At 31.9% G+C, this 12,562-nt stretch overlaps 1 protein-coding gene across 3 annotated transcripts in view; it reads left to right on the top strand.

The window, feature by feature from the left end:
• The first annotated feature begins 2,081 nt into the window (after nt 1–2,081).
• LOC126879533 (probable E3 ubiquitin-protein ligase HERC4) overlaps nt 2,082–12,562 on the top strand; it is a 125,606-nt gene continuing 115,125 nt past the window's right edge. Inside the window, exons 1-2 of one of the 3 annotated variants that reach the window (XM_050642638.1) lie at nt 2,082–2,253; nt 2,388–2,663. In XM_050642638.1, the coding sequence (XP_050498595.1) occupies nt 2,438–2,663 (226 nt within the window). In that variant the 5' untranslated portion in view covers nt 2,082–2,253; nt 2,388–2,437. Of the gene's footprint in view, nt 2,254–2,387; nt 2,679–12,562 lie in introns of all 3 variants that reach the window. The other 2 variants (XM_050642636.1, XM_050642637.1) reach the window with 2 other exon arrangements.

Genomic DNA, 12,562 nt, shown 5'->3' with positions numbered 1-12,562 from the left:
TAAGTGAATGGCTAGCGAAACACAGCTTCTCTATTTCAGTAAACAAGAGTGAAGTAGTATGGTTTGCAAAAACTAGTAATAGCTACATATATCCAGAAATCGTTATGGATCAGCAGATCATCCCTCGTAAAAAAGAAATTAAATATTTAGGAGTCACCCTCACAGAAAACCTTAACTGGAACCCCCACATAGAAAACATAAGAAGTAAGGCTATTAAAGGTATTAACGTAATGAGGGCAATAGGGAAAGTTTGGTGGGGTGGGGACCCTGCCACTTTACTACTGGTATATTATGGTCTGGTGAGATCCCATTTGGACTTCGGCAGCATATTCATAAAACCATCAAACAAAAACACCTTGCGTAAGCTAGATACAGTACAATTTCAAGCCCTAAGGGTTATCCTCGGATGCATGAAGTCAACTCCTACAACAGCATTGCTGGCAGAAACTGCAGAGATGGCACTAGAATTTCGAAGAAAATGGTTGGCAACGAAATTTATGACAAAAATGTACAGCATTCAAGATAATCCGATATTAAAGGTAATCAAAGATATTAAACAAGCGTGTACTTATAAGATAGGATATTGGAAACAAAGAGAGAGACCATACCTAGTGGAGGCACTTGACCAACTAGAACCATACAAAAGTATAATTCACACAGCAAATGTGATACCCTGCTTCTCGTTCAACATGGACATACAATACACACGACTTCCCACAGTGCAATTAAAAATCAGCAAGTCAGATCATCATCAAAATATGATATTCAAAGCAGCAACAGAGAAATTAAGTGAAAACTACCTATTTATCTATACTGATGCATCAAAAAGTGGGAATGCTAAGGAAGCAGAGACAGGCTACGGTGTATACATTCCCAATATCAACTATTCATACTCATCTAGATTACCATCAGCATTGAATATATGCACAGCAGAAATAGTGGCTATTGGCAAGGGGGTAAAGGAATGTCTGAATCGAGGTATTACTGATTGTATTGTCTTTACTGACTCCAGAAGTGCTATACAGAAACTAACAAAAGTTGGCATAAATGCAAATAATGATCATACCACATTAGAAACGAAACAGCTATTAGTAGAGGCAAACTCAGATAACAAAAAATATAAATTGTGCTGGATCCCCGGTCACTCAGGAATAGAGGGAAACGAATATGCTGATAAGTTGGCAAATATTGGGAGAGTACTTAATGTCCCACAAAGTATGAAAATAAACTACACAGATGTTTGGCCAATATTGAAAAGTAAAATAAGGAGGGAACATGACATATGCTGGAAATCACAGACACAGACTAAAGGGAGATGGTATTCTGGAATTCAACCCTCATTTCCAGATAAACCCTGGTTTAAAAAATTTCCCTATATAGACCGAAGACACCTGACTAATATAATAAGGATGAGGACAGGGCACTGTTGCACAGGATCACATCTATATCGACTAAAAATAAAAGATCATCCATTCTGTGAATGTGGAAGAGAGGAGAATATAGACCATATTCTTTTGCAATGTCCCATAAGAAAAGGTACACAGTTTGATCTTAGAGATGAACTAAAAAAACTAGGGGTCCCAGTTAGTTTTAATATACAAGATATTCTTTGCAATCTAACTTTTGATCAACTAAAATTAATTGTTACTCATTTAAATATTAACAAGGTCAATTTGTGAAATACAAACTCAATTGTCCCATATTTCTTTATCCTATCCTTTCCTGGGTTCTATTCTAACCGAGGTAACATTTCGGGTTGTGAAAGCTCTGCCGTTACCCCGGAGCGAGAAGAGTTTTATCCCTATGTTGTTCTATTTGTCTAAACTAACATCTCTCATCACAGGGTATATTTCTATACGTATAAATTTGTTAGATATTATGAACGTCTAAAGAAATGATTTTAATATTTAAGAATAAAGAAACAGGAAATAAAATACTAAAATCCGTTAGCCGAAACATAACCTATCATATTAAGTAATTGTAAAAAAAAAGCGTAGAATCTTCTTGTTTGTCTTTAGAGTGCTGCAGTATTGCTAAGAGCAAGACAACTGCAACACGAAAGAAATGTGCTGGCAGATGCACTTGTATGCAAGCCAAAAAAAAAGAAGTGGAAGTGGAAGTAATTTCTATGAAAGTTAACCTCGACAACAAACGTCAAGAAGAGAGTCCAGTTTATTGTATTTTAATTATATTTTTTTACATGTAATGATTAATTAAATCAGAAGTGTCAATAGAAGAAGCCAAAGTACGCAGGTGAATTAACAATAATATTGTAGTTTCTTTTATGTACAAACTGTCAAAAGTTTGTTATCAATGAATAACCATAGTGCATGAACATTCTAGATTGATCTAAATCTAGAATGTTATATTAGCTTATCTGATTTCAGGAAAACAAACAAGTATGCAATCCGTCGAAAATCATAGCTAACAGCTTAAAATGTTCGGCTGGGGAAGTACTATTCATGGTGAATTAGGATTGGGTGGTGTTGAAGAGGAGTATATCATCACACCCACAAATGTAGACTGGTACTTGGCAAACACAGTCATTAAAGCAGCCTTGGGCGAAAACCATACTCTTCTCCTCACCAAAGAAGGAAAAATATACTCTTGTGGTAGCAATGACTATGGACAGTTGGGGCATGACCAGCCACGGAAGAGGCCACGTATGTCTTTATTTAGTATGTGCCCCATTTTGCTTTTTGGTTTGTGTAATGTTAGTCATGATGTTTCATTTAGTGTGTAGTTATAAAAGGCATTTATTCACAACTAACCCAAGAAATCATTAGGTCTAATTTTACAATTTTTTACTTAACAATCAATAGTAAAATCCATAATGCACGTCCAAAAGGATGATTGTATATGTTACAGTTCAAGTTGATTATCCAGTTGGAGTTGACTCCAACTAGTTGGAGTCGACTCTAACGGCTGATTTCAGTAAAAGTTGATTAATAATATAAAATGAAGATTTATATTCAACATTTACTAGTAAAAGTAGACTCCAACTAGGAAAAGTATACTCTTCCCAATGCCATTTAGTAAAAGTTGATTCTGATTCACACAAACAGCCGATTCTAGGAATTAAATGCTATTGAATATGTTCAAATTAGTCTATCTCAATTTTTTGCACAAACTTACTCAAAAAGAGGTGCTTATAACAAATCTACTGGGTGCCAGGCAGTACCTTGATCGATAAATTGTTTAAACAATTTTTTTTAGACAAATTCACAAAAATAATTTTTTCACTTCGAACAATTTTTTTTTAGATCATTTGGGTTAGTCTGAGCAAAAAAAGGTATTTTGTGATTTTTCTCTAAAATTGATTGTTGTCGAGTTATACGCGATTTAAAATTCGAAAAATGCGAAAATAGCCATTTTCAAGGCTTAATAACTCGGTTAAAGTCCATTATTATGAAAGTCAGAAAGTGACCAAATCAAAGTTTATAGCCCCCTCTACAAGATCCAGCAGAAATTTTTGTCACTACAGTAGTCGCTCTTTATAACGATTCCCTATATAACGATAATTCCTCTATAACGATCAAAATACTAAACATTGTTTGGTTCATCATAAGGACAATGTATTAATTCTTTCTCTATTATACCGATATCGTTCTCTCTTTATCACGATAACTTTTCAATATTCGATGACCTCACTTTTCAAGAAACAACTGATAACCATTTGCGTTTGGCAATAACTAAGATAACCAGACTGTGAGAATTTTAAGAATTAAAGATAACACTTAATTGAAACACAGGGAATAACTGAAAAAGCTGTTGCGTAGGTGTAACTTGATAAAAAGTGATTAGTGAGTGATTCATTTTGTGGCTCCAATTTAGCAAAAATTTGGTGGTTCAAATTTCAATCCGATATGCAGAAAGTTGAGTACACGCTTTTATCGTTCGGGCGGTGTGCCTTAACTGTTTTCACACAGATGTTGTCCTCTATTGTCTATTGACGAATTCTAAGTTTCAATTTCGGTTGTATCTCGGTCTGTGAACAGTCAAGATGTTTTCGAAAAAGTGTAGAGTACTCTCGGTTAAATAAAAGTTATCGATAACTCGGGCAGTAGAGAAAATTAACACAAGTTATTTAGTACAGTATGATTACTATTACAATAACGATTTTTTTCTCTCTCTCTGTATAACGATATCTCCTTATAACGATGAAAATTCCCAGTTCCTTGCATATCATTATAGAGAGAGGACTGTATTTTATTATTAAGCTTTATCTTTAATTATTAACAATGAGCGCTAAGTGCGTATTAGGCGGCCGTCAATGGTGAGTGCTAAAGAGATGCACCATTCCGGCCGTCCAATGGTGAATCTCACTCGCACTCACATTGACGGCCGCCTCAATACATGCTTAGTGCTCATTGTTGATAATTAAAAATAATATCTTATTAATGAAATAATGACAAAAATTTCTTCAGGATCTTATAGAGGTAGCTTTAATTTTTGATTTTTTTTTAGTTTCTGACTTTCATAATATATAATATCGTATGGCATTTTTGCCTTTCGGACAGTTCCAGCGCCAATTACATCTTTAACCCTGTTTCAAGCAACTAGTGTCGATGTACACTAGCCCAGGGGGACCGACGGCTTAACTTGCTCTCTGAGGCACGGTGAGACGGCTCGTGTCATTATTGGAAATGAAAATGGTTTGTCTTTGGCAGGACCGCAAATAATGATATGTACCACCAGTGGTACATGTACCACAGATTGAGAACCGCTGCTTTACATAATATGAGATAGAGTAGATAAAAATTATTTTTGTAAATTTGGTTAACAAAAATTGGTTAAACAATTTTTCGACCGCGGTACCACGTGACACCCTGTGTATTTGTTATAAGGATTGTTATACGGATGTATTTCTTTGAGTAAGTTTGTGCAAAATATCGAATTAGAATAATTTACCTATTGGGGGCGATGTTACAGGCTATACTAATAAGTAGTTGAAACGGTCAAAACAAAGAAACGCACACTCATCAAAAATGCACTTGAGATTCTCGTATAATCGACATTTACTGAATCGATCCAGGAAGAGTCAACTCCAACTAGTAAAAGTTGATTTAAATTTTTAAAATCAACTTTTACTGCTCGTTTCAGTTGGAGTTGACTCCAACTAGTTGGAGTCAACTCTAACTGAGAATCAACTTGAACTGTAACATATATATTGAAAACATGTGTAGCTGGAGGAAGGCATTTATCTACACTAAAATCACAATATAGATCCACTAAAAATAAACAAACCTAGACAAGTTTAATGTTACGAGGAGCACTCCCGATTCATGATTTACAATGTATACTCCTTCTCAGAGGCATCTTTCGGTGTGTCACAGTTTTTCGATTTCTTTCTAACACATTAAGTTGGAACTGACAGAAAAAAAAGGTACGTCAGTGATTAAAGTCATTTAGGTATAACATTTATTCTAGTTGTTGATAGATGGCGTTTATTATAGTTGTTCATAGATACGACCATAATCTGTACAATTTATAAAACTATACAAATCAAAGAACATACCTTTTTATAAATGAAATAAACACAGTTGATTTGTTTTTATACCAAATTACGATTATGATTCTGACGACTGTCAGATTTAACTAAAATATTACGTCATTAATGACACACTGAAAGACTGAAAAGAACTTTAAATTATGGTCGCATAGTAGGCTATTGATTATGCACTATAGAAAGGAACTACAACGTTAACAGGGTTTTTTTATTTCATATGGTCAATGAATCTCTATATATGAAAAAACCGCGGAGTGCTACCATTTAAAGGGGTGCGTTTTTGAGAAATGGGTGAATTAGTCCCTAGGCACAGGTTACATTAGGGTAAGTTCTATGCAGTTTTGGTACAAACACGTCTACATAAAAATTGTTCCTGGTTAAATTTCCTATCTAAATAAAGCTTTTTAAAAGTCAAAGATACTTTTTTTTACAAAAACATATTCAAAAAAAAAGCACAAAGAAACCCAAAAGAAAAAAAATTTGTTTTTTGTCCCATAACTTTTGTCTACGGGGATATAGATATAGGCATTGCTTCACAAAAAAGAGATTACATATTTTCTCTTTAAAATGATGTTTGGTAGAGGTCATTCGGATTTACATTTTTCGAAATATGATTTTTCAAAATTCGCCACTCACAGCAATTTTGGGCAATTTTCCTTGTTATTTCGCAAATAATGTTCTGTAACTTTTTTATACGCAACTTTAGGCATATGCAATGGTACATGTAAGAGGAATAGAAATCAATTACCTCTAAAATACTCTACTGTATAATGTTGTACGACTTCTTGTTTGTAAAGAGGTTATCTTTTTCAATATTTTATACTTTTAACGAGTTTTTATATTTTTTACGATTATTTTTTAAATTTCCCATTATAACTTTTTTTTCTTCTACATTTAGGTAGGTATATAATATATAATAAAAAAGAAAGCTTATTCTGTTTACTTTAAAATGGTGTATTATAAAAAATTCTAGGATTATTTTTGAATAAGATATGCTTTTTCAAAATATAATAAAATGTTAGTACTTGTAACGATTTTTTATTTTAGGATTATTTTTTAAATTTCTCATTATAATTTTTTTATGTGATTCTGTGTTACGATTGAATCTTATATTTTATAGGTAATGCTTTGGATCCACTTGACTCGGCCGGGCAAACTTCAAAATATGGATTAATTCCAATATTTACTGTCAAAGCTCCTGCACCACAAGCTTTGCTTGAAAAAATAGCATGTAAATGTACTAAAGGATGTACAAAAAACTGCGATTGTAGGAAGATAGGAATTAGTTCTTCAATATTCTGCAAAGGTGCATGTGCATGGGTACTAATTGTGGAAACTCTAAGATAACTGATGTGTCAGAGGAAGATATTGAAGCTAATGCTAACGAAGAGATGGACTTTGATTTTGAATTTTTTTTAAATGTCAACGTTTAAATAATTTTAACTAAAGTGATGTTTTCTAATACTAATGTTTATGTATTTTTTGTGAAAGAAATAATTTTAAATAATACAGGTAAAAAAATATCAAAGAATCACTCGGTTTCCATTATTTAAATATAGATGATACACCATTTTAAAGAACAGAAAGTAAGCCCTCTTTATTGAGCAATATATAGTATATTCATGTACAAGAAAAAAAAGTTATAATGAGAAATTTAAAAAACAATCCTAAAATAAAAATCGTTGGAAGTACCTACTTATTACATTTTGAAAAATAATATCTGTAGTTTTTTGTATATTTAAATTTTTTTAAATACACCATTAAAGTAAAAAAATAAGAATGTGTAACCAAAGAAAGTATTCCACCTGCTGTCAATCTGGTGGTACGGAGGCGATATTTATTGTCGTTTTCTGTGCTACTTCGATTGATAACTTAGTTTGTTTAAAAAAAAATAAGCTTTTTTTATTCTATAATATAATATATACCTAAATGTAGACGAAAAAAAAGTTAGAATGAGAAATTTCACAAATAATCGTAAAAAATGATATTTTTTATATTAGGTATTATATAATGTATTATATAATATATAATATATTATATAATAGTATTATTTTATTTTTATATTATATTATAAAAATCGTTAAAAGTATAAAACCTTGAAAAACCATAATCTCTTTAAAAGAAAGTCGTACAACGTTATACAGAAGACCATTTTAAAGGTAATTGATTTCTATTTCTACTACGTGTACCATTGCATATACCTAAAGTTATGTAGAAAAAAGTTACAGAACAATATTTGCAAAATAACAAGGAAAATTGCCCAAAATTGCTGTGAGTGGCGAACTTTGAAAAATCATTTTTCGAAAACTATAAATCCTAATTACCTCTACTAAACAACATTTTAAAGAATAAATATGTAGGTTTTTTTTCTGTAAAGCAATGTCTATACCTATATACTCGTGGACAAAAGTTATGGGACAAAAAACAAAATTTATTTCTTTTGGGTTTCTTTGTGCTTTTTCTTTTGAATATATTTTTGTAAAAAAAAGTATAATTGACTTTAAAAAGTGATATTTACATAGGAAATTTAACCAGGAACAATTTTTATGTAGGTATGTTTATACCAAAAGTGCATAGAACTCACCCTAATGTAACCTGTGCCCAGGGACTAATTCACCCATTTCTCAAAAACGCACCCCTTTAAATGGTAGCACTCCGCGGTTTTTTCATATATAGATGTCCATTGACCATATGAAATAATAAAACCCCGTTAACGTTGTAGTTCCTTTTAGCTATCTTATTTTGAATATAATCAATAGCCGATATGTAATAGGTAAATAATGGGCAAATACCTAAATCGTTTCTTTTCTGATTATAGCGCCATCTATCAACAACTGGAATAAATGTTATAAATGTGTATGTGTATCATGGATGTCATTGGATGCACCTTTTTTTGTCAATTGTGTCGCACTGAAAAAAACCTCTGAGAAGCACCATATAAACTTTGTAAATCATGATTTGGGACTTACAGTGTATATACAGTGTAAATCATGATTTGGGAGTGCTCCTTGAAACATTCTTCGTGTCTTGATTTGTTTATTTCTAGTGCATCTTTATTGTAAGTTTAGTATAGTTCTTAAGAAAAAGGATTTTACTCATAATCATATAAATCCCAAAATCAACTTTTTATTAACATTCATAGGATTATAGGATTAACCTTAATATTTTACGAAAAGGATGAGAACAAGCTTAATATGTGATATATAAAGCTCCCAAAATGAGCCGTCGCTGGTGACGATCACTGTAGTGGGTCATACAACCACCTAATATTTACGAAGAGAGGGTTTCTCTCACCGGCCATGGTTCACTCTGGGAGCTGTACACTATTTTTCCGATTTATCATTCAAAAATAAGTTTTACGGTTTTATTATCATAAATTAAGAGGGTAGCTGCAAAATTTTGAGTCAATGGTCTTAATGCATTCATGTTTTTAGAATTCTGAGAAAACTAATAAATATTTTTGAAAAATTTAAATGCAGAATGAAAGATTACATTATTACCGAGGGCCGAAAGTCCCTCAAAACCTCTATAATGTTTATTTTAATAAGTTACAGGGGTAAAAAAAAAGAGAAAATTGAGTGTGATTTTTTATTTCAAATATATCATTCAAAAGAAACTTTTTGTTTATTCTAAGGGACTTTCAGCCCTCCGTAATAATGTCATCTTTCATTCAGAATTTGAATTTTTCAAAAATATTTATTAGTTTGTTCAAGATTTGAAAAAAATGAATAAGTACATTTAAAAAGTATTGGCCTGAAATTTTTGCGCCTACCCTTTTAAAACCCAATTAAACAAATGAAAATTGGCAATTAAGAGGTTGATTGCCAATGTACAAAACGGCCTCCTTTGGTAACGCCGGCTTACTCTGTGAGCCTTACTTCGATTATGTGATCTATACTCCGATCAGAGTAGCCAGCATCATCGAAGGAGGCCGGCACACTCCGATCGGAGCAGTCAGCAATCAACCTGTTAACTAAATAACTACGGCTATGAAGATATAAATAACTACAGTTATAGAGTTATAAATAACTCTAGTAGTTATAAAGTCAGATCAGAAAGACAGACCAGGGTCTAAATAGACCCCAACTTAAAAAGATAAAAGTTGAACTCAACCAGCTCCTAGACATTAGCGTTTACTTCATGATTTATCAAATAAATAAATAAGTTGTAGATAGATGAGAAGCTAACACTTAAAATTCACATAATATGTAAAGATATAGCTAGTAGAGTTATACAGTGATGAGCTAATAACTGGCAAAATAATGCAAAAGATGGAATACATATTAAGTTGTGAGATAAAAAGAAATGAAATTTGTGGGGGTGGGAGATTCAGCGATAAAAACCTATAAACTTATAATTTATTGTTTCCCACCTTTAGATGTATCAGAGGAGTATGTCAACTAAAACTGTAACTGTCACATTGGCAGTTGCCAAACTCGTCTGATACGTCTAAAGGTGGGAAACAATAAGTAGAATGAAAATTCATAGGTTTTTAACGCTAAATCTCCCCCCTCCACTAATTTGATTTCTTTTTATCGCACAACTTAATCATCTTTTGCGTTATTTTGCCGGTTATTAGTGAGCTCATCACTGTAGGTATATAAAGTTATATCATAAAGAATAGACCGAGGTATAAACAGACCTTAACTTAAAAATATAAAGTTTGAACTTAAACCAACTTTTAGAAATTAATGTTTACTTCATGATTTATCAATGTTGTTCTGAAGATATGTCCTTGTGGCATTTTTATAATCAATTATTTTCAATGGGAAATAAGCCACAATTTTATTTTGACAACGACACCCGACTTAAGCGTCAAAACGTTAATAAAATAATTTTTTTGGTAAAATTGTGGCTTATTTCCCATTGAAAATAATTGATTATGATTTATCAAAGAAATGCATAATTGTAGATAGGTGAGATACATAAATAGGTCAATGCTTAAAATTACATATATGTAAAGATATAGCAACAAATTATGTAATGGGGTTCGAAAGGACCCCGTTCAGTTCTATGAAGATTAATAATGTTACTATGACTCTTTGTTTGCTAACTTCGTCTAATCCTAATAAAATGAACAATCTATAATCTTGAAATACATCATATTTTGTCTTATACTATAATAGGGAACTTGCATGAAATTTTAAATTAAAAAAAAATGTTATAAATCACAACATAACATAATTTAAAACATGTATCAAAGATAAAAAAGTTTTTTTTGTCTTTCCTTTGGCCCCTAAAGACGATTAAAGATTCAAATTATACCAGCCAGTCCAAAACGCGTCATGACGTCATCTGGTTACGTTCTGCATGAACAAAGTAAACAAAATTGTATATCATTTTAAAAGACATTATAAACGTACATAGAAAATACAGTTATGTGACGTCACAAGTGTTTTTGATCGTTTGAACTATTCATAGAAATCTTGTACTTTTACAAAATGGTTTTATTTTCCATAGTAAGCCTTCTTTCCTTTCCTTCAAAAACTGTATCAAACTCTAATCTCAACAAACTGGTATATATTATTCTTCTTCTTCTTCTTCAGTTTATTGGCCTCCACCTACTTGGGTATTTGGCCAGCTCATCGTCTCGGAACAAGGGAAAAATCCCTTATTCACTTACAATTTGGAGTTAGTACATTGTACAATTTGTTTCTTCTTCTTCTTCATCTTTTTCTTCTTCTTCTTTAGTTAACTAGTAATTTTGGTTGGTGTGGGACAAACATGACAAGATAAAAAAAATTTCACGCTAGGGGCAACCTCTCTTTCCTTGTCTAAGGGGGCAACTGTCTATCAATACACAATCTTCTTTTTCTTCTTTGATTTAGTAGAAATTTTGAGTTGGCATGGGACAAATACAAATATTATTACAAATATTAATACAAATATTACAATTAATACAATTAATACAAATATTATTACAATGACATACGATAAATGTCATTACAATATAAATATTTTTTCCTTATTCCGCGACGATGAACTGGCCAAATACCCAAGTAGGTGGAGGCCAATAAACTAAAGAAGGAGAAGAAGAATATACCTAAATATAACCATAATCATAACTACAGTTGAGTCCCTGAATCTTTACCCGTGCGTCATCATTTAAAGCATACGAAATAAGTCAATTTCCGACTTATTTCCATACGAAATAAGTCAATTTCCGACTTATTTCGTATGCTATAAATGATGACGCACCGGTAAAGATTCAGGGACTCAATTGTATATAATAAAACTATGTGACGTCACCGGTCGTTTGAACTATTTTATACCGCAGAAGACTTTAAGTATTTGTATTTCTAAGTTATTACGAGTTTTTGAAGCGTGAAATTTTGGAAATCTCATTTTTAAACTAAAACATTTTTATGTAATAAAAAAATGTGCAAGTTCCCTATTATACCTAAACAACTTTGACCAACATCAAATTGACATAAACAGTAGGGAATATCAGGTATATAATAAAATGAGGGGTTGTTTTAAAGACGGCTGTGGTTCATAAGAAACTGTAAGACTGTAGTGATGGGGGGGGGTTCAATCAAATCTAAATATAAAGCAGTTAGTTGGGCACATTTCATCATAATAGGACAAGATCTACATACATCTCTGTTTTCCTAATATCCCTTTATCACACATATACCCCAGTTCTATTATATATTTTTGTGATCAATATTTGTCATATTGATTGCTATTGATATTATTTATGAATATATGAAATAGTAGATGTGTGGTTATGCTATATTTTGTGGGTATGTTTAGAGGTTTTTATTTAAATGTTTCTTTTCTTGTCTTTTGTGTAATTTAGCTATGTTGCTTTCCAGAGAAATTATACCCTTTTTTACTACAAAACCAAGCTTATATGTCAGACAAAATTTCTGACAGAGCACTGCCAAAACATTAGAATGTGACTTTATCATGGCCATGTTTATTGTATAGTGAGAAGCTATGGTTTGGTTTTAAACCAGGAGGATTAAATTAAAAGACAGATTCACACTCAAAAAAGTCACTAGAAAAATCACCAAATACATCTTCTTTTTCGTTGATAATATCGGCCTT

The sequence above is a fragment of the Diabrotica virgifera genome, chromosome 2 (genome assembly GCF_917563875.1).
Source record: "Diabrotica virgifera virgifera chromosome 2, PGI_DIABVI_V3a".
In the NCBI taxonomy this organism is placed as follows: domain Eukaryota; kingdom Metazoa; phylum Arthropoda; class Insecta; order Coleoptera; family Chrysomelidae; genus Diabrotica; species Diabrotica virgifera.
The sequence above is the reverse complement of the archived record's forward strand: the minus strand, read 5'-3'. Positions and strand labels throughout refer to the sequence as shown.